This window comes from Carettochelys insculpta, chromosome 11 (assembly GCF_033958435.1).
Source record: "Carettochelys insculpta isolate YL-2023 chromosome 11, ASM3395843v1, whole genome shotgun sequence".
NCBI classification, from domain to species: domain Eukaryota; kingdom Metazoa; phylum Chordata; order Testudines; family Carettochelyidae; genus Carettochelys; species Carettochelys insculpta.
The window spans coordinates 26,953,334-26,972,426 of record NC_134147.1 but is presented as its reverse complement, the minus strand read 5'-3'; the positions used below and the strand labels follow the sequence as shown (position 1 = coordinate 26,972,426).

The following is a 19,093-nucleotide window of genomic DNA, read 5'->3' as shown; positions in this document are numbered from 1 at the left end:
TTGATATCTTTCTGAATGTGCTTCAGCATTTCTTTCAGAAGGGAACGGATGAAACAGTAAATGAAAGGCTGCATACTTGTTCTGGAGTGGATCGCTTTATTTGATAATTGATATCCCTAGTATAGATGTAATAGTCACTGATGCTTCTGTATATGCATCTTGGTCTTCTGCAGGCATCTGCCAGTCCCATTTACCTGCATATGTGGTTTTGAAGAACTTTCTCATCTATTTGGATCACTTATCTATGTAGGACAATATCATTTGAAAAGCGAAAGCAGTTCAGCTACTCTTTAATCCTTTTCCCCACAGAGCTATGGAAGATGTCCTCTCAACAAATCGTGCAGGTTTCGGATGAGATATCATCCCCTTGATATCCATACTGGTATAGCAGTGATAATGTTTTCAATATCTAAATTAAAAACTTTCTTCAGATATGATTGTATGCATTATATATGTGATTGTATAAAGTAGTACATTATATGTAATTTTTATGTAGGTTCATCCTTACTTGTGCCTTCCCTGTTGCTGAAGTCCTGAGATACAGTAGGAAGTAACATATACATATTTTAGTTCTTTTATTTTTACTGTAATTCAGCATTGTGGCATGTAGGTTGCTAGATGTTTTGAAGACAGTTTAACCTTTAAACATGGGGCTGTTAATTTCTCACATCTCCTGTATTACCTGTAAGGTATTTTAAAACAATACTGAAAATAAGTGAGATTATATTTCTAGTATATGCAGTTAGTAGCATTGCCATTTTTGCTGCAATTGAACTTCTGATTTTCATAATGGGAATTCTGGCTGCTGTATTTGCCTCCTGTTCATCTTACCTGACTTTGCCATATTACTCCAGTAGTTCTGCAGCTATGTTCCATGGATTGCAAGTGGTCTAAGGAGGTTTCGTACAGAAGGAAATTAAATTGAGAATTAAACAGAGGAGGACTAGGAAATAGAGAATAAGGGTTCATTTTGAAATCATCTTAAGGGAAAATTGGAAATTGTTATTTCGTTAGTTATAATATGGTAGTGCTCAATGCCCCATCAGCCTTAGGAACCATATTTTATTAAGGACAGTACAAACAGGTGTGAAAAAGACAAGATCAATGCTTTGAGGAGCCTGCAGCTTAAATAAGTATGTTGGAGTGCTCTCCATCTACCTCTTTGTTCCATGATTGCAATGAAAATATCGATGTATGCCATGCTATGGTACTCTGCCAAGTTGTGAGAACTACCCTTTGTTCATGGGGTAACTTCTGTTACAGCTTATTACTTTTATTATATAACAATTATTTATTGTATTAATTGATCACAGTCAGCATGCTGTACACTGTGTAGAAAATATAGAAGGCACAATCACAGCTTCAGAAAGCTTACAGTACAATGAGACTAATAAATCTTTACCGTGTCTGTGTATATAGTTTTTTATTAGGAATGGCTTGGGTCAATATGTTCTATATTAGCTATCTCTTTGGGTTATTCTTTTATTTTCTCTCTCACTTTTCTTTAAGTTGTTCCTGGTAGACATTCTGCACCTGCTCTACTTATCTGGATTGATCTTGTCAATCATTTCATTATTATTAATGTTTGTTTTTTGTATTGTTGTTGTGTCTAGAATCTCAATTAGGGCTGGATTGAGCAAGGTGCTGCTCATGTATGCAATGGAAAGGCCATTCATGGTCCTAAGAGCCACCTCTAGAATGAAGCCAGATATCAAGAAGTTAGTGTTGTTTATACTTACAGCGTTCTCTAGCTCAAGGTCTCCCAAGCTTTATGTGGTTGGGACCCGTTTTTTCAGTACCTTTTTTTGCAGCCCAAAAATATAAATGCATATAAAAAAGAATAAATTTTCACTGTTTGTTTATTTATTCACAATGCTAATAGTACATAGCAATAATTTATGTTTTCTAAAGACTGGTATTTTTTACCAAGGACCGGTATTGGGCCAGGGGCTGCATTTTGGGAAACACTGCTCTGGCTAAACAAACAAAAGCTGTTTGTTTGTTTATCTCTGATTAAAATCTTATATAAAAACACTGTATGCAGGTCTAGCCTTTGGACTTCTGGTTAGTAGCCTTTTGTCCCTCTTTGATGCAAAGGTTGTGCAACTGGGAACTAATGAATTTCAGCATTTAGGTTGACTCTTGAGAAAAACCTAAACAAGTCTTCTTGTACCATATTGTTTATACCCTTCAGCTGTCATCTGGCCAATGTTTACATATTTAATTTTCTTATTTCTTCCCATGAAAGTTGTTGGTTTATATTTGATGCAATTATTTTTATTTCATATTTTAACTGTGGTGCTGCTTTTTGGTTGCTTAAATGAATCTCAGCAGAAACTGAAGTGTGTGTGTGTGTGTGTGTGTGTGTGTGTGTTATATTTTAAAAGCTTCCTATGTTAAAAAACATTGTCTTGAGGTGTGGTAGATGCAAAATATTGTAATGAGTGGTACATATGATGTTTGCTTATCATAAAGTTATTGAAAGAAACTGCAATAAAATGTCATTGTCTGCAACATAAACTCATTTGTATAGGCACTGAATGTGAAGGCTGCAGTGCAATCTTTATCTTTTGTCAATGGGCTTAGATATTATAGTGCATGTAGTTTGAAATTAGCCATTGTTTTCAGTGGCAGCATTCTGATCTCAGTTACCCTGGATTAAATCTGGAGTAACTGAGATGAAAAAAATTGGCATAGAGTATTTCTAGACACTCATATTTACCCAGTCATAGTAATTATTTGTAAGAAGGTGAACTAAACATACACTGCAGCCCTCATTACTTTAATGGTTTTGTGTCTTAAGTATGTGAGCTAGTAATGTTCAAATCAGTCAAGAAGCTAAGGCTAATGGTTCACTTGAACATGTATTGGAAGAATATCTGTGCAATAAAACATAATATGCAACATGAAAAACAAACCGACCCTGCTGTGTGTGCTTAGAACTAGTATTTTAATTGTTCCAAGATAAACTAATTTAAAATATTTCTCCCATCAGAACAATTTAGCTGCATACTTTTTCTTTGCATTAAACTTTCTCCCTTTTAGTGTTGAGTTCAGTACCTTGAAGCCCCCTCCTGTTCCCTCAAAATTAAGGTTTAATGTTATTTTATACCATAATTAAAACTGCTTAAAAGAATAAAACAATTTCTGCAGTAACAAAAACCAGAAGATGCATCTGGAGAGCTAACAGGCACATTAAACTTGCCTTATGCAATTTATGAAATGTTTGAGATTCTGCATGAGAAGTTGCTGTGCTAACTTAACTACACGGCTATAATAATGATTCTGCTGTAGCTTTAAAGGAGTCTTCATGTACTATTACAGAGATAAAGAGGTTTGATAGGTTGAAAATAATTTGTAACTGTTAATTTTTGCTGCTGCAGTTCCTACACACTCACTTACCCTTGATATTCACTCTCACGTTGACTTTTCTATCTGAGTTTGCGGGAATAATAAATAGGGCAGTCTATTTCCACAACCCCTGTGGTAAAGACTAAGCAAAAAAGTGGTGAGATGGAGGAGGAGGAGAGAGAAAAGAAACTATCGTTTTTAATTTAATTTAATTTAATTTAATTTAATTTCTTATTCCCAACAAAAGTTTCATGAAAATTTTAGAAACACAATAAATAGGAATCCTGGGTACTGCAAATAATCACCCTATATTTGTCACATTAGTTTCTTTTACCTTTTTTTTTATGCACCCTATATTTGTCACATCAGTTTCTTTTACTTTTTTTTTTTTTTTAAATTCTTGAAAGATGTTTTGTAGCTTACTGTAACTCTTGACTAGGTATGTTTAGACCTTTACTTTTTTGGATTGAGCTTTGCTATATTAACGTCTATTGCACATGGCTTTCTAATGTTTCATTTACAACATGCTGCTCTGAAACAGCTTCTGGGTAGGTAATTGGCATTGATGCACATTTTTGTCTGGTTGCTGATCAAATATGTGTATCAATATTCTAGCAGGAAAGAGACATAAGGGTTCTGGATGTGTATGGAGTGTGGTCCAGAGCTTTCCAGGGATCAAAACCCTATCTGAAAATCAGATTAGTCAATAATGGGAATCTTCACTTAGTGATATTTAGAGCTTGTGATGATACAGTGCTACTAATAGAAATTGGAGGAAAAATGAGGCCATAAGAATGCTAGATAAATTTAGACTCAAAGTGAACTACATCCTTCTCACTGGAAGAGTGGGTATGTGGGAAATATACGTGTATTTGTTCAGCTGTTGCAGAGATCTGAAGTGCACGTATTGCATGCGTTTTAATTCAAGGCAGAATGACAATATACTGATGTCAAGTATTGGAGGGGTAGCTGTGTTGGTCTGGATCTGTAACAGCAACGAAGGGTCCTGTGTCACCTTATAGACTAACAGAAAAGTTTTGAGCATGAGCTTTCGTGAGCACAGACTCACTTCACCAGATGCATCTGATGAAGTGAGTCTGTGCTCACGAAAGCTCATGCTCAGAACTTTTCTGTTAGTCTATAAGGTGCCACAGGGCCCTTCAATATACTGATGGTGTTTAATCAATTCCCTCAACCCTCAGAAAAGTATATAAATCAGGTGACTTTAAAAACTTGTTTAAATGTATTGAGAATTGTCATTTGGCAGTTTGAAAGTTTAGTATTCTTGGAAAAGCACTTTCTTCTGTGCCAAGCTTTAGACACTGTCAGAAAAGGATGAAAGTCAGCTCTCACTGATTAAAGAACAGAGTGTTTCCTAAATCTCCCCCTTGTTCTGAAGTATCTATTAATGCAGATATTCCAGCCCACCAGTCAAAAACTATTAACAGATCTGACCATAACGATAACCTTTGTTGAATCATGTAACTCATTCAGGTTCCCCACCTGACTTTTTTTTTTTTTTTTTTTCCTTTTCAACATCCAAACACAAAACTGTTGTTGTCAGTATTTTGATGAAGGAAGGAACAAGGTACCTGTCCCAGCAGGGGTTATTTCTTCACCTTAGTAGTAATATGGTTGCAATTCTTCACGTTTTCATTCTTTTATGCACTTACTGTGAATTCTGCTCGCCCAGCTTTTGGCTGATGCTTTCCCAAATATTGTTCCATAGAGGTCCAAATGAGAGCTTGAAGAGGAAAAATTAACCTGTTTGAAGGTTCCCAGTTTATCCTTGTCACAGATGTAACATCTTTGGGCCATCTAGTTCATTTGTTGATTTTCTCCATTTACGCATGCATTGAAACTGTTTTCTTGTTTTATAGATTAAGACCCGCATTTTCAAACCTGGGTACCTAAAGTTAGGCTTCTAAATCCATATCTAAATACAAAAATAAAAGTGGCTTTATTTTCAACGGTGCTGATTACACATGCATCCCCCTTTAGATCACTGGTTAAATGCTCCAAGACAGTATTTTTTAAAGTTAAAGATGTCCTGAGGAGAAGGCTTTTTTCTGGTTTTTTTTTTTTTTTTTTTAATGAGTACCGTCAAGTATTTCTGAACTTTCCATTTGCTTGTACACTTTTAGGAGCTTGAGACCTTTCTTTTCTTAGTGGTTTTGTTCAAGAGGATATTGAGAAATAATCATATTAGCAATTGTGCAAAGATCCAAGGTAGGCACAATATTATATGCCTGCAGTAAATAAAGTATGTTAAAGTCTTGCAAATTAGACCGTGTTACGTTTTATTTCAATAATCTTGGCAATGTGTTTACATGCAGCATGGTATGTCTGACTCTGCTCTTACTGTGGTGTGACGCAGTGTAAACAGTGTATATAAATCTCGTAGCGTATTAATCTGTTTACAGTGTGTTACTGAATTAGTTGAGATGTTATGTTTATGCTAAAGCAAAGATCATATTATAACAAATATATTGTTTAACTTCTTACTGTGATGCTGTCACAAGGGTACAAAAGGTGAACTTAGTTTTAACAATCTTGGATTTCATTGTGTAGCTGTAACTACACTCTATGTTGAAATTCCTTGAGTTTTCAAATGGCACTGAATACAAACATGCTTTGGATTTTCACATGGGCCTCATGGGGTGTGTGTGTGTGTATTGCTATACTATGGTCCATATTTACAGAAACACACTTTGGAAAGAGGGGCTTTGATTTTGGTCATACAGGTATGATGGTAACATTGACTTCTCTTCCAGGTGCCCAGATTATTGATTTGATGATGCTCGTTATAGACGTGACAAAAGGGATGCAGACTCAGTCAGCAGAGTGCTTGGTGATTGGGCAAATTGCCTGCCAGAAGATGGTGGTAGTTTTGAACAAAACAGATCTTCTTCCAGAGGGAAAGAGACAGGCAGCAATTGAGAAGATGACCAAGAAAATGCAGAAGACTCTGGAAAATACAAAGTAAGTTATTAAAGATGTTCTAATGTAAAAAAGCATTCTACCTACCTTCAGAGGTGCTTCCACACCTTGGTTAGATTAGATACAGGCATAAAGAGAGCTCATGTATGGAAGTTTAGAAAGGATAGAGATTCCTCGTCTGACCCTGTCCTCTCCAAGAAATTCAAACCCAGTCCTAAATTTTGCTTCTGATCCCCTGATGTGACTTAGTTGCTGTGGTATTTTTTTCCTCCAGTTTGAGACAGCACCGCTGGGTTATTATTCAGGTCCTTAGCATTGACCATAGCTAGTTAACACACTTTTAAATATGGCTGTTTCTATTTGTACTAGGCGCTGAATGGTATTTTTAAACATGCCATTTAAGAAATTTTAGTTAACACACTTCATTTTCTCAGTATAAGTCAAGGACTTTGTGAGGTTTTTGGATTAATTTGCTGTGATTCCCATGCTGTGTGCTTCAGCTGCTCATTGTGGTCATTAAAGATCTCATGGTGGCTGCTTTGTCCCTATGGCCATGTCAATGACAGCTAAGGTGTTGTAGCTATACTCACCTAACCTCAGAGTAGATTCACACATCAATAGTGAAAGGGACTTTTCTGTTGCTTGTGGAACACAACCTCCCTGATTTAACTGTGTTGATGGACCAAGTCAGCTTTTGATCTAGCTTTGTCTACAATGGGGTAAGGGCTGCATAGCTAACTGAGTGGATTTCTCACACTGCTGAGCGCTGCGTGCTACCTTCCCCTACATTTTAATTATACATTGGGCTTCAGTGTAATGCTGTGAGAAACCAAAATTAATGTAGTTAAGTGATTTAAAAGCTGTCTTTGAATTCACCTCAGGTAAAACAACAGAAGTAAAAGCTCCTGCTTAAAAAAAAAAATCAGTTGGTTCTTTTCTGTATGGGGTTGTAACACATTCTGCAGTCTGGGAATCTCGTCAGCACAGAAAGAGGGAGGAGAAGTTAAAATCTTTCCTAAATTGAAGGTGAGAAGTGCGATTGGTCTTAATGTGAAAAGATCAGTGTGATGGATGGTGTAAATTGAGAATATGGAAGATGTGTTTGAGATTGGGATTATTAGATTGGTGTCATAAAAATAATACTTTTGCATTAAGTAATGTGTTGGGTGTTTTTGAGATCCTTGAATGCAAGTGCAGCCTCTCAAATCCCCAAGGGTCAAGGCTTTAAGGTGCTATCTCCTTTTTTATAGATAAGAAAACTGAAGCACAGATGGTAAAGTGTTTTGTCCAAGGTCATGGCTGTGGAAAAAATTCTTACACATACTTACCTAGCCGCTGAGTAACAGAGAAAAGCCGTGCTAGTCTACATACTATCAAAACAAAAAAAGCAGTACAGTAGCACTTTAAAGACTAACAAAATAATTTACCTAGCTGCTAAATCATTTTTGTTTCCAGTGGCAGGTATACGAGCAGAAGTAGATTGGACAGTTCGAAGGTGAGGGTTTTATCAGTGCTAAAGGAGCCAGAAGAGCTTAGTTGTATGTCACCTCGCGTTTAACTTATTTTTGATGCCGGGATAGTGTCCTCCATTCAGCTGAACAATCTGAAAATCTTACTATTTATCAGCTTCCCTGTTCTTTAGTCTGTTTCCCTGTGATCAGCACAGCATAGAGATCACTAGAGTGAAGTTTCCTCTTGTGTACATAGTACAGAGACAAAATTCTGCAAATTGTGACACTCCTTCATAGTCGTTGATGGAAAGCAAATAAATATTAAAAAACTTGTTTTTCCCTATTATGTATATTAAGAAACTCTCAATTTTTATAATTCTTTGAGGATACAGATAGCTGTAATTTAGTGTGAGATGGCTTAAACTTTTTAAATCCCCATCTCTGATTGTACCAAATATATGAGTGTTTTTAGCTGTGCCTTTTTGTTAATAAAGTTCATTAGAGATACATGATCACACTTAGATCGCTGCTGCGTAAGAATTCCGATTCATTACTCCCAAAAATGATCATCTGACTGCAAAAACGAACAACTTTAAACATAAAGGTTTAATTTTATCTGATAGTTTTCCTACAATTTTATTTACTTCCTAGCAAGATTGAACTACTGCACATCTCTTATCTTGAAATGGAAATGAAAATAATTTTTACATTTTTACATATTTCTTATGAGACAAAATTCTGTTTGGTACAAATCAGGTAAATTTGAGAGAGTAATGATTTATAATAATTTGTCTTGGCAATCTGATCAAACGTTGGCAAAATAAAGTTTCATTTAATTTTGCGTGACTGGAGATCATTACTCCTTCATGACACTTGAGTCATAGGTTAAAGTTTGAGAACATACAGCAAATAAAGAGAAAAATCTACATTTCTAGTGACACCTCATTGCTTGTGGAGTTTGGTTGTGGTCAAACCTTTGTTCTGAAATCTGCAAATCTCTGGATAATCCACTTTATATCCGCAGGTATCGGCATCTGTGGCTCATTTATTTTGTGGATGTGGATACAAATTTTATATAACTCAAATTTGCAGATATCCACTTTATATCTGTGAATGTGGATATTTGTGGCTCTTTTTCGTGGCTATGGAGGTGGGTGGGGACACAAATTTTGTATCTCTGCAGAACTGTACACATACCCTCTTAACCCAATCCTTTTTCAAACACTGGGGACACAAAAAAGCCTTTCAGCCTTGAAGATGGATGCTTTTGTCAGAGTAAGGGGGAGCTAAGTTCTAGAGTGAAAACTCTTGCCTGAAAATGCTCTGTCTTCCCTCCCTTGCCCCTCTTTGCTATTTGTGAGAGAAGGTCCTCTCAGTTGATCACAACTGTTTCCTTTGGAGATAAGCGGTCTTTCATAATAATTTAGTTGAAGACATTTAATTGCAGGGATGCTCATATATAAGACATTTGTTGTTTTCCCCACCCATCAACAAAATGATACAGCATTCGGACCTCTCATCTGTTGAGAATTTTTAAAAGTATTGTTAATGTGAACTTGTCCTAAAGCTGTGGTGTCCAATATGCTTTCTGTTCACTGTGTGTGGCAAACTGGACATTGCCTTATGGTGAAATGTGGCTCCTTAGAGCCTCACAAATGGAGCACCCGCTGCCTGCTCACTGTACGTGCCCCACCGCTTGGTGGGACAAGCTCGTGGCGGCTCCTCCTGTGGCTCTGGTAGCTGCGGCCCTGCGTAGCTCGCAGCGCTGCTCCAGCTGCTGCCCCAGGCGTGGCTTGTGGGGTGGTGGCTTCAGCTGTGGGGTGGTTCCAGCTGCAGTGTGGTGTGGCTTGCTTAGCAGCGGCTCCAGCCCCAGCACAGGTCACATGGTGGCACGACTCCAGTGGTGGTGGTGGCTCTGGTGAGTTGCCTCCAGTTATTAAACTACTGGTTCTGTGCATGCTCTGGGTGAAGTTATGTATCAACAACCAAGTATAAATCATGGCTGCTAGTGTGGTTACAACAGTAGGGGGGACAATGATATGGACCCTGACAACAACATATTACAGTTGCTGCCACATGACTTTAGGGCAATGAAGAAAGAGAATAGAATCATAGAATCACACGGTTGGAAAAGACCTCAGGTTGTCATGAAAGCAGGATCCATCCCAACCAGGGCTTTGTCAAGCTGGGACTTAAAGACCACTAGGGAAGGAGATTCTAGTACCTCCTTAGATAACCTATTTCAGAGCTTCACCACTCTCCTAGTGAAATAGTTTTTCCTAATAGCTAACTTAGACCTTCCCCACTGCAACTTGAGACCATTGCTCCTCATTCTGTTATCTGTCACCACTGAGAACAGCCTCTCTCCACCCTTTTGGAATCCCCTTTCAGGAAGTTGAAGGCTGCAAATCCCCCCACCCCCTTACTCTTCTTTTCCTGAGACTAAATGAGCCCATATCTCTCAGCCTTTCCTCTTAAGTCACATGCTCCGGCCCCCTAATATTTTTGTTGCCCTCTGCTGGACTATCTTTAATGTGTTCACATCTTTTCTGTGGTAGGAGGTCGAGAATTGGATGCAGTATTCCAGATGTGGCTTCACCAGTGACGAATAAAGGGGAATAATCACTTCTCTAGCTCTGCTGGTAGTGCTCCTATTCATGCACACCAATATGCTGTTAGCCTTCTTGATATATGGCACTCTGTTGGCTCATATCCAGCTTCTCATCCACTGTTATTCCCAGGTTCTTTTCTGCAGAATAGCTGCTTAGTCTGTTTCCAGCCTGTAACTGTGCTTGGTATTTCTCCTTCCTCTGCACTTGTCCTTGTTGAACTTCGTCAGATTTCTTTTGGCCCAATAATCCAATTTGTCTAGGTCTCCCTGGACACTATCCCTACCCTCCAGAATATCAACCTCTCCGCCTAGTTTAGTGTCTTCTGCAAATTTGCTGAGGGTGCAATCCATTCCATCATCCAGGTCATTAATAAAGATGTTGAACAAAACTGTCCCCAGAATCGACCCTTGCCCATCCCTGCTTGATACTACCAGCCACCAACCAGATTCTGCCAGACCCATCCAACTATGTGCCTCAGTTTCCTCATCTGTAAGTACACATATGTAAAGTGCTTTGAGATGTTTTGGTGAAACATGATGTAAGTAAGTGCTGGGTAGTTATAGTCAGCTAAATACAGAAGCACTGCCCTCAGGAGCTCACAAAATCAACCTAACTCAGGAGCACAATGAAGAAATGAATGGGAGGGAGCCTACAGAGGAAGAAGTCAGCAAGAAGCTGAAGCAGGGCAAATCACTATTGTTGCACTTTCTACTGGGTGTCTCTGGGTGGCATTTTCCTTTGTCTGAGACAAATAAACAGCCCCTTTCTGGCCAGTATTGTAAGTAAAAATCTGCAGCTCCTTTTACCCTGACTCGAGCACATGCAGCACTCAGGCCTTCCCTGCTGGCATGCCCTGCTTCTCCCCTAACCTCCTTCCATCCTCCCCATCTGAGGCTTCTTGTTCCTGGCCCCCTCTCCCTGCTGGCAACCCCCCTTTTCCCCAACCTCCGTCCATTCTCGCCCTGCACAGGGTCCGCTGGCAGTTGCTGCAGCAACCTTCTAGCTTCATTGTGTGGTGGAAAAACTTTGTCATCCATTTGCAGTTATGGTGCTTTCAGAATGTAGCTTACTCAACAGTTGACCATTCTGCAGATCATCACCCAAAATTAATCAAAGCAAAAATATTTCCACCCAAAAATCAAAATGAATGTGTGGGGCATTTTTGTGGTGCAGTTGGGGGTTTGGATTCCTTGCTTACACTTGCCTTTCTCTCTGTTTGGTGGAGACTAAGACACCACTTGCAGTTTTTTATGGTGGAGGAAGGTAGATCTAATAGGGTCTTCTTATATCTAAATATCAGAGAGGTAGCCGTGTTAGTCTGTAGCTTTGAGAACAACAAGAAGTCTTGTGGCACCTTCTAGACTAACAGATATTTTGGAGCATAAGCTTTCATTGGCAAAGACCCACTTCGTCAGATGTATGAAACCCGCCCCCCCCCCCCGACTCATGCATCTGATGAAGCGGGTCCTTGCCCACGAAAGCTTATGCTCCAAAATATCTGTTAGTCTAGAAGGTGCCACAAGACTTCTTGTTGTTCTTATATCTAAATGTATTTCTAAAAGCAGCATGTAACACTTCTAGACTACGTTACATGAGTTTCTTGAAGAAGGAATGACACATCTGGTTCAACATTAATTTGTTTATTGCACAAAGGTGTTTGGATAAAAATAATTGAATTTCTAAAGGCTTTATTGTTAATGGCTGGAATTCTCAGTGTGCATTTTCATTATCCTTACCTCTTGAGAGCCGTGAGGTGTGTGGAGTGCAAACAGAGAAAATACTTTGTATGCTGTATTAGTGTTTGATAACTTCTGCAAAGGAAGCACATTTCATGATTATTTTCTCCTTATCAATGAGCTGGCTCTCTCTTTCCCATCATTTTCTTGCCTTAATGCCGTGAAAAATTCTGTTTGGAAGAGTAGGAGAGGAAAAGGGTATGTATGTACTCTGAGTTTGTGGCCTGTCTGTAGTGCAGCAATTGAGTATTTAGGAGAACTAACATGCTATTGCAAGTTTTTTCCCTGCTGTTCTGCTTTTATAATCTTATTTTACTAGCCATTGTGACCGGAGGGTGGGGAGGGGCCTGTTTTGGCTTTTTAAAACAACTCTATTTATGGTCCTGGTCCTTACAAAGGCAGGTTTTCATTTTGTTTCCATTCGGGGGCGGGGGGGAATGGCAAAATGAGTTATTAGATGAGGTAAACCAATAGTTTGTGTTCACCCGGAAGATGCAATATTACCTATTCTGTCAGAAATTAAAAAGTCCAAAGACACAAATTAAGACTTCCCTTTGTGATCAAACTCCATGGTTGAATTGGGTGACGTAGTGGTCTTTTATTAAATTTCTGTCATTGGATGTGGCAAAACAAGGTGTCTGTTAAACTACTATTTCCTCTTATTTCTAGTATTCTTTGATCACCAGTAAAATAATCAACACTGTTGACATTTCCATTCTGATCATTAGGATTCAGAGTTTACATCCCCTGATCTGAGTCAAAGCACATCTCAGTGCTATGGTTTAAGGGTGTCAGTAGCCTTTGTCAGATATCACTGCATTGTTTTACATCCAAATAATATTTTGAAGTTTGTCCTTGAAGTTTTTTGTGACAGGAAGAGCATTTGGAGCACTAGATGGGAACCATCCTGGGAAGAAAGTCCAGTTTAGTAAGCCCACCACAAGCTGACTCAGTGTGACCCCTGCTTAAACTAATAGCCTTCTAAGTCAAACTGTAATATTTTCTTATTTATTGCAGAAACTACAACAAAGCAAAATTAACAGTGTTAAAGCTTCTGTAATAAATTGAGAGGCACAAATAGCACATTCTGAGATGTCAATATTTTTGTTATTACAGAACTAGATAAATGAATATCCAAGGCCATTTCCTCATATGGATTGTCAGATGAGATTATTATTACCTCCTCTAGTTGCATGTGTGGGGGACTTGAGGTCTTATGGTGGGAATTCTTTTTCTCTTTTAGATTCCAAGGATGTCCTATTACTGCTGTTGCAGCTAAGCCTGGTGGACCAGAAGCCCCAGAGACTGTGAATCCATTAGGTGTTTCTGAACTAATTGAGGTACGTGTCAAGAAAAAGGAAAACACTGTAAAATATGGCACAATTTCTTAAGTTCTTCAGTGTTTCTGTAGTAATATTTACTTCTAATGAATTTGTGATATTAATGTGCAGAGTTCTAAGCACTTCTTTAGGAATGTATTCTAATCATACACACACAAGTCAAATCTGCTTGACCCAAAAGTTAATTATTGTCATATTTTTTGAGCAACCAATTATGCATTAGTGAAGAACTGTTGTAAAGAACTAACATATTATGCCTCAGGGCCGGTTTACACTAAAGGAGAAGGTCGAGTTAAGGTCCGCAACTCCAGTTACGTTAATTATGTAGTGTTTCAGGGCACCCATTGTGCACTTGGTCCTGTGCTTCCTGGCTGCTTTTTCTGCGTGCCTCAGAGGCTCACAGTGACCCTCCCATTACCTCAGGCCTTTCCAGAGGCAAGGGTCTCCACCTGCTGAGCCACTCTCCTGATAGGCAAGTCACTAATATGGGGCAAGACCTCTCAAATGGTCCTGGTACTAGCAATGTTAAAGAGCAAGTATTCTGGTAAATGGTAAATGCCAAAATTTCTGTCAGTTACTTGTTTGACCTCCCCCACCCACTGCTCTGCATTTAAAAGGCTGAGCCAGCACACAGGCTTTCCTCAGATTAGCCTCCTGGCTTGCTCAGTGTCCTGGCTGTTGATGGGACCCTTTTGGATTTTCTGTTACTCTCTGCCACTCATTTTCTGTATGCCCGTATTGGTGCCAACATTCTTTATGTGGGCTGCTAGCCCCTACTGGGGCTTTGCTGTGTTAGCATTTACCTAATCTTCACCTACATTGCCCGTCCCTCACTTTCTAGTGTCCTTCCTGGTCCCTGGACCATGTGTCTTTGTTTTCCTCTGCAAAGTAATCCTACCTCCCTCCCTCCCACTTTGCTTTTCAGTGCCTTCATATCAGGTCTTTGTTTCCCATTCTTCTCCCTCACCACCCCTGCCAAAGTATTCCTCCCAGATCTCACCCTCATACTTTGGTAGCATCTTCCAGTAGCTACCGTCTTTCCTGGAAAAAGTACAGAAGTAATTTTGACTGTGTCCCACCTGTTTGGGACAGTTAGCATTTGTCAAGTTCAGACAACACTGAGGTTTTTGTTTTTGTGGTGACAGCGACTGTATAGTTAAGATGGAGTGATCAAAGAATAGTGCTGCCCAGAATCATTTCACACAAAGAAGTGAAGACACTTCTGAATAGAAACAGAGAGGGAACCGTGTTAGTTAGTAACTTCACAAAACAAAAAAGCTGTCCTGTAGCATTTTAAAGACTAACACAATATTTGGTTAATCTTTAAAGTGCAACATGACTGCTTTTTTATGTTCTTCTGAGCTGAAGTATACAAGTATATAATTTATATAATATAATTTAAAAAAAGGAATACCAGATCAATGTGCACCTATTTGAGTGGGGAGGGAGGAGGAAACAGAGTCTGAGACAGCCTTTTTAATGCAGAGCAACAGTGGGGGAAACTGCCTGATCCTAGCTCTAGCAGGGATAGAGGCTGAGCCAGCCAGCACTCCCTATTTATTTGGGATGGGGGGCTAGGAGTAACCAGTAGCACTAACAGATAAACAGATGTTTATTGGTTAGTTGTGTAATGGGATACTCTATTACATCCCTACCTGGCATCTTGCCCTCCTGCTAGGGCAGCTCTCTAGAAAAAGGGTGGTGGGATCCCAAGCAGGCCCGCTATTGTGGGCTGTGGCCTGGGTACTCTAAATAGTGGCAGCTGATAGGGCTTTTCCTCTGCCTCAATTACAGCAGCCTTTCCCTGGACCACTTCTTCAACTGTTTACTTCTAACACCTTCTCCCTGCTACCTATCTGAGTGCCCCCTTTCCTCCACACCTGAGTTTTCCAGCATCACTTCCTGGTCTGTTTCCTCTCCTTTACTTGAGGGGACCCTTTTAAAGGTGACCCTGTCAGCCTTAGCTAGCTGCAGATGTCTAACTAGCCTGCTCTTAATGAGCCTCAAGTGCTTTTTTTTATGTGGGAAACAGAAACCCATTCACCAAGTTCCCAGTGTATCTGTCCTCCTTCAGGCTCCTACATCTCAGCAGTTTTGGTCTGCACCTTAATTTGGGCTTCTGTGCCTTCTGCACTACAGGAGGCTTGTGGGAGCATTTGCTCCTGTCAGCTTTCCTTTCTGCTAATGAAGGGCAGGAGTACCAGCACCAATCTGTGCCCTGTGAGTTTGGTTGTACACGTACCCTACCAGGTGCACTCCAGAAAATCGACCATAGTAGCATTGGTCTTTCCGGAAGTGACGATGTAGCCTCAGTGGCAACGAGCAACTACATACTAAGAGACTAGTAAATGTTGAGTAGGGGAAGATATTTGTTATGATTAAGCAGAGAAATTTCTTGTAAAATTGTGAGAGACTATTACGAACAGTGAGTAAAATTAGTTTTAAAATTCTGTCAAATCTGTGAACAGTATCTTTTTATAATTGCAGAAACAAATGTGAAAAACCCACTAAGATTGTAAACTCAGTCACTCAAAAGTTAAGAAATTTGGACAGTCTTAGTTTGTCTCTTTTGTGTGTGGATTATGATACAGTCGTCATTACATGATGATGATTTTTTTTTCCACAGGAGTACTGCCGAGTTCAGTGCCTGGGTGGATGGTACTTATTTAATGTGAACGGCAATTGAGTATTTAATTTTCTTGTCATTCTTCAGTGTGTAGTGCCTCATTTACTGGGCATTGTTCAAACTGTGTTCTGACTAGAGTTATTCACATCCTCATGAATTTTACAAACACCATTGAATTTATCAGTGAATTTATTTTCACAACAACATTGTGAGATGAGGGGGTGGTGTTATTTTATAAGTTCAGGGTTAGACAGATTAAATGTGTGCTGATTTTTGCGTGCCCTCCAATTCTTCCCACTCTGGTCTCACTAGGTTCTCTATTTTTCCCTCTCCCCACCTGAGCTCTTGTCCTCTGTGTTTGGATCATGTTGTTTTTTCCTCCATGCTGCATGGATGCTGGCGGGGCATTATTAATAGTTCAGGAGGAACTGGCTTCCTTCTCACGGTTTTGGTGCCTTCCTTTATCTTTGCAGGGAATTGCAATTGAAGGAGAGTCCAGATTTTGGCCCTGTAAGCAGGCTTGAGCGTGTTTATTTCATATGGGGAGATGACACGTGCCGTCCAGGCACATGTAGGAGTTGTGAGGGAATGAGTAATTTTAGCTGCTAAACTCGAAAAATCTATTGAACATTTGCAAACTAAGTTGTTTTCAAAGTCTTATAACTTGGCCAAATGTGAATGGAATTTCATGAGGACAACTAAAAGCACATCCCTGGCATATAAACTATCCCCTACCAAATTTCAAGTCCCTGTTCCCAAGTACGGGTTGTTAAAAGTTTTCAGAGAAAATATTGCCAGGCTTTTTAAATGGCAAAACAGTGTAGTTTTCCTAACCTAGTTCTCAAAAATGGCTGAAGTGTTTTCGCTGAAACTTCTCAGAGAAATTCAGCCTGAGGCAGACATCCAGCATGTAACATTTCAGCCCAAACAGTTAATGTGCAAAATTATAAACTGAATACATTGTGTTATAATGGGTGGTGCTGGACAACTTTTATAGGTACTTCTATCATCTATAGCTATGGTAAACTGAACTCTTCCTTTAGTGTTACTAAATTCTTATCAGGTCGGACTGTGGGGTGCGTAGTGCACTGGGTTCCCCACTGTGGATATTTGGGTTCAAATACTGGGTAGCAAAAGACTATGGTGGATTGATGTAAATCAAGGTGATTTAAATAACCAAAAAAGAATCCACTGATTTAAATCAAGTTGCCAAAAATGCTAAGACTGACTCTGCTTAGAGTGCACTTAATTTTGGAGTAAGCACCGTTGAACTCTCTGGCACCTATGTTGCCTGTAACTTGAGTGCTTGTGGGTGCTGCCCAGGAGAGATTCAGGTGCCTCCCAGCTGATTAGCAGAGTGCCAGAGCCACCCACAGTGGGCAGCATGTGTTTCTATTTGTGGTACACATCCACACACAACAAAACATGGTGCACATAACAAAATTTATTCTACCTGTGGATGGAAAAAATTAGAGGTACTCCTCAGTGGCACTTCTGTTTTTTGAGGAACTAGTAGAGAATGGGGTTTCCCTGACAAAGCTGAGTTATGAAATAAAATAGGGAATAGCCTTCTAGCTTCACCTTTATGGTCTGTGGCCAAGATGCGCAAAATAAAGGGCATGTATTATGTAATATAAAATAAAAAATGGCACTTGATGGCAATTGGCAACTCCAAATTTCTCTTACTGGAGCTTTTTGCATTGTATGCTTGAGCGATACATTCTAAGCCTAGGTAATTATTAAGCAAGCCATGAGGGTTAGCTAAGCTAAACTTTTTGTTCTGCAACATCCAACACAGCAAACATCTTGGGAATTTACTTGCCAAATTATACTAAAAAAGCATAGTCTTGAAGAATGTTGCATTGCAAAATGAATTATTTAAGTTGTATTCACATCTTCATCCACATCATTTTCTCCCACTAAGCAGTTGTACTCATGATGTTTCATTCTTGGGACTAGATCCTTCACAACCTTCCTGTGCTGCTTAGACCTGGCACAGTTTCCTTTTTTACCCAGGAAACAAATTTCTTCAAAATATTCACTTATATGATCACTCTTATGTCCAGAAGGCAGGACAGTTTTTCTGTGGCAAAGGTGTGGGAAGCTGTGTGTGTGCTAAATGTCTTCCATTTTTCATTCTAGTGCGCTCCACTGTTTCTTTCTATGCCTCTGCTGTCTTTCGTATACATTGTCTTTTTTGTCTTTAAGTCAATATCTTAATTAACTCCTTTGCCCTACTTGGCCAAGGTCCACTACCACATAAGCACAGGACAAAAACGATCCTATCCAGCTTTTATCTGTCTTAGCACACCATACTTTTTAGTCTGCTGAGAAACAGGAATTGAAAGACCAGAACTTTCTAGAAGGAAGAGCTAGTAGTGAGGCTGGACGGACTAGAGCCATTAATTCCTTGTTATGAGATTGGAGGTATATGTGTAACTTGTCTGTGATAAGATTTAATTGTAACTGTTAATTTTAAATGAGAAACATAGTGTTATTGATTGTTTAAAAATAAAAAATTGATTTAAATAATAAGAATCTGTTTTTTTATTTAAAAAAAAATCATTGATTTTTATCCATCCTGCAAGCGACAGTGGCTTTGATGTTGAATTTTTGTTGCTAGGATACATGTGTCAAAACAACTGTATAATTTTAGTAGAACTTTCAGTTTCTGCTCAAGGGAATCCCAGTACTGGAAGAGCATGCAAGTTCTGTGCAAGCACTGCCATTGTTCCTCAGTATTTTATAACTGTTTCAAGTGACTGTTTCACCCTGAACTGATCTCCTATTCTTCTTCCAAAGCAGCTTGGAACCGTTTGTTCCCGTTGTACGCTTTTTTATGGGTAGACACATTAGTACCAAATTCAAAAGAAATTTTTGTAATTCTTACAACAGGAGTATAGGATTGATGTGAACCAAGTCTCTGAACCACTACTGGCCACTGTATTGCAGACCATGATAGTTATGTTTTTTTCATCTTTCACTTGTATTTTAACAAACATTTTGTTAGGGTGCCTCTACACTTGCATTCCTCTTT

At 39.2% G+C, this 19,093-nt stretch overlaps 1 protein-coding gene across 1 annotated transcript in view; it reads left to right on the top strand.

The window, feature by feature from the left end:
- The window catches only part of EEFSEC (eukaryotic elongation factor, selenocysteine-tRNA specific), a 170,857-nt gene that overhangs the window by 37,933 nt on the left and 113,831 nt on the right, over window positions 1–19,093 (top strand). The window contains exons 2-3 of the mRNA XM_075005776.1: window positions 6,126–6,333; window positions 13,334–13,430. Of these exons, the coding sequence (XP_074861877.1) occupies window positions 6,126–6,333; window positions 13,334–13,430 (305 nt within the window). The remainder of the gene's footprint in view (window positions 1–6,125; window positions 6,334–13,333; window positions 13,431–19,093) is intronic.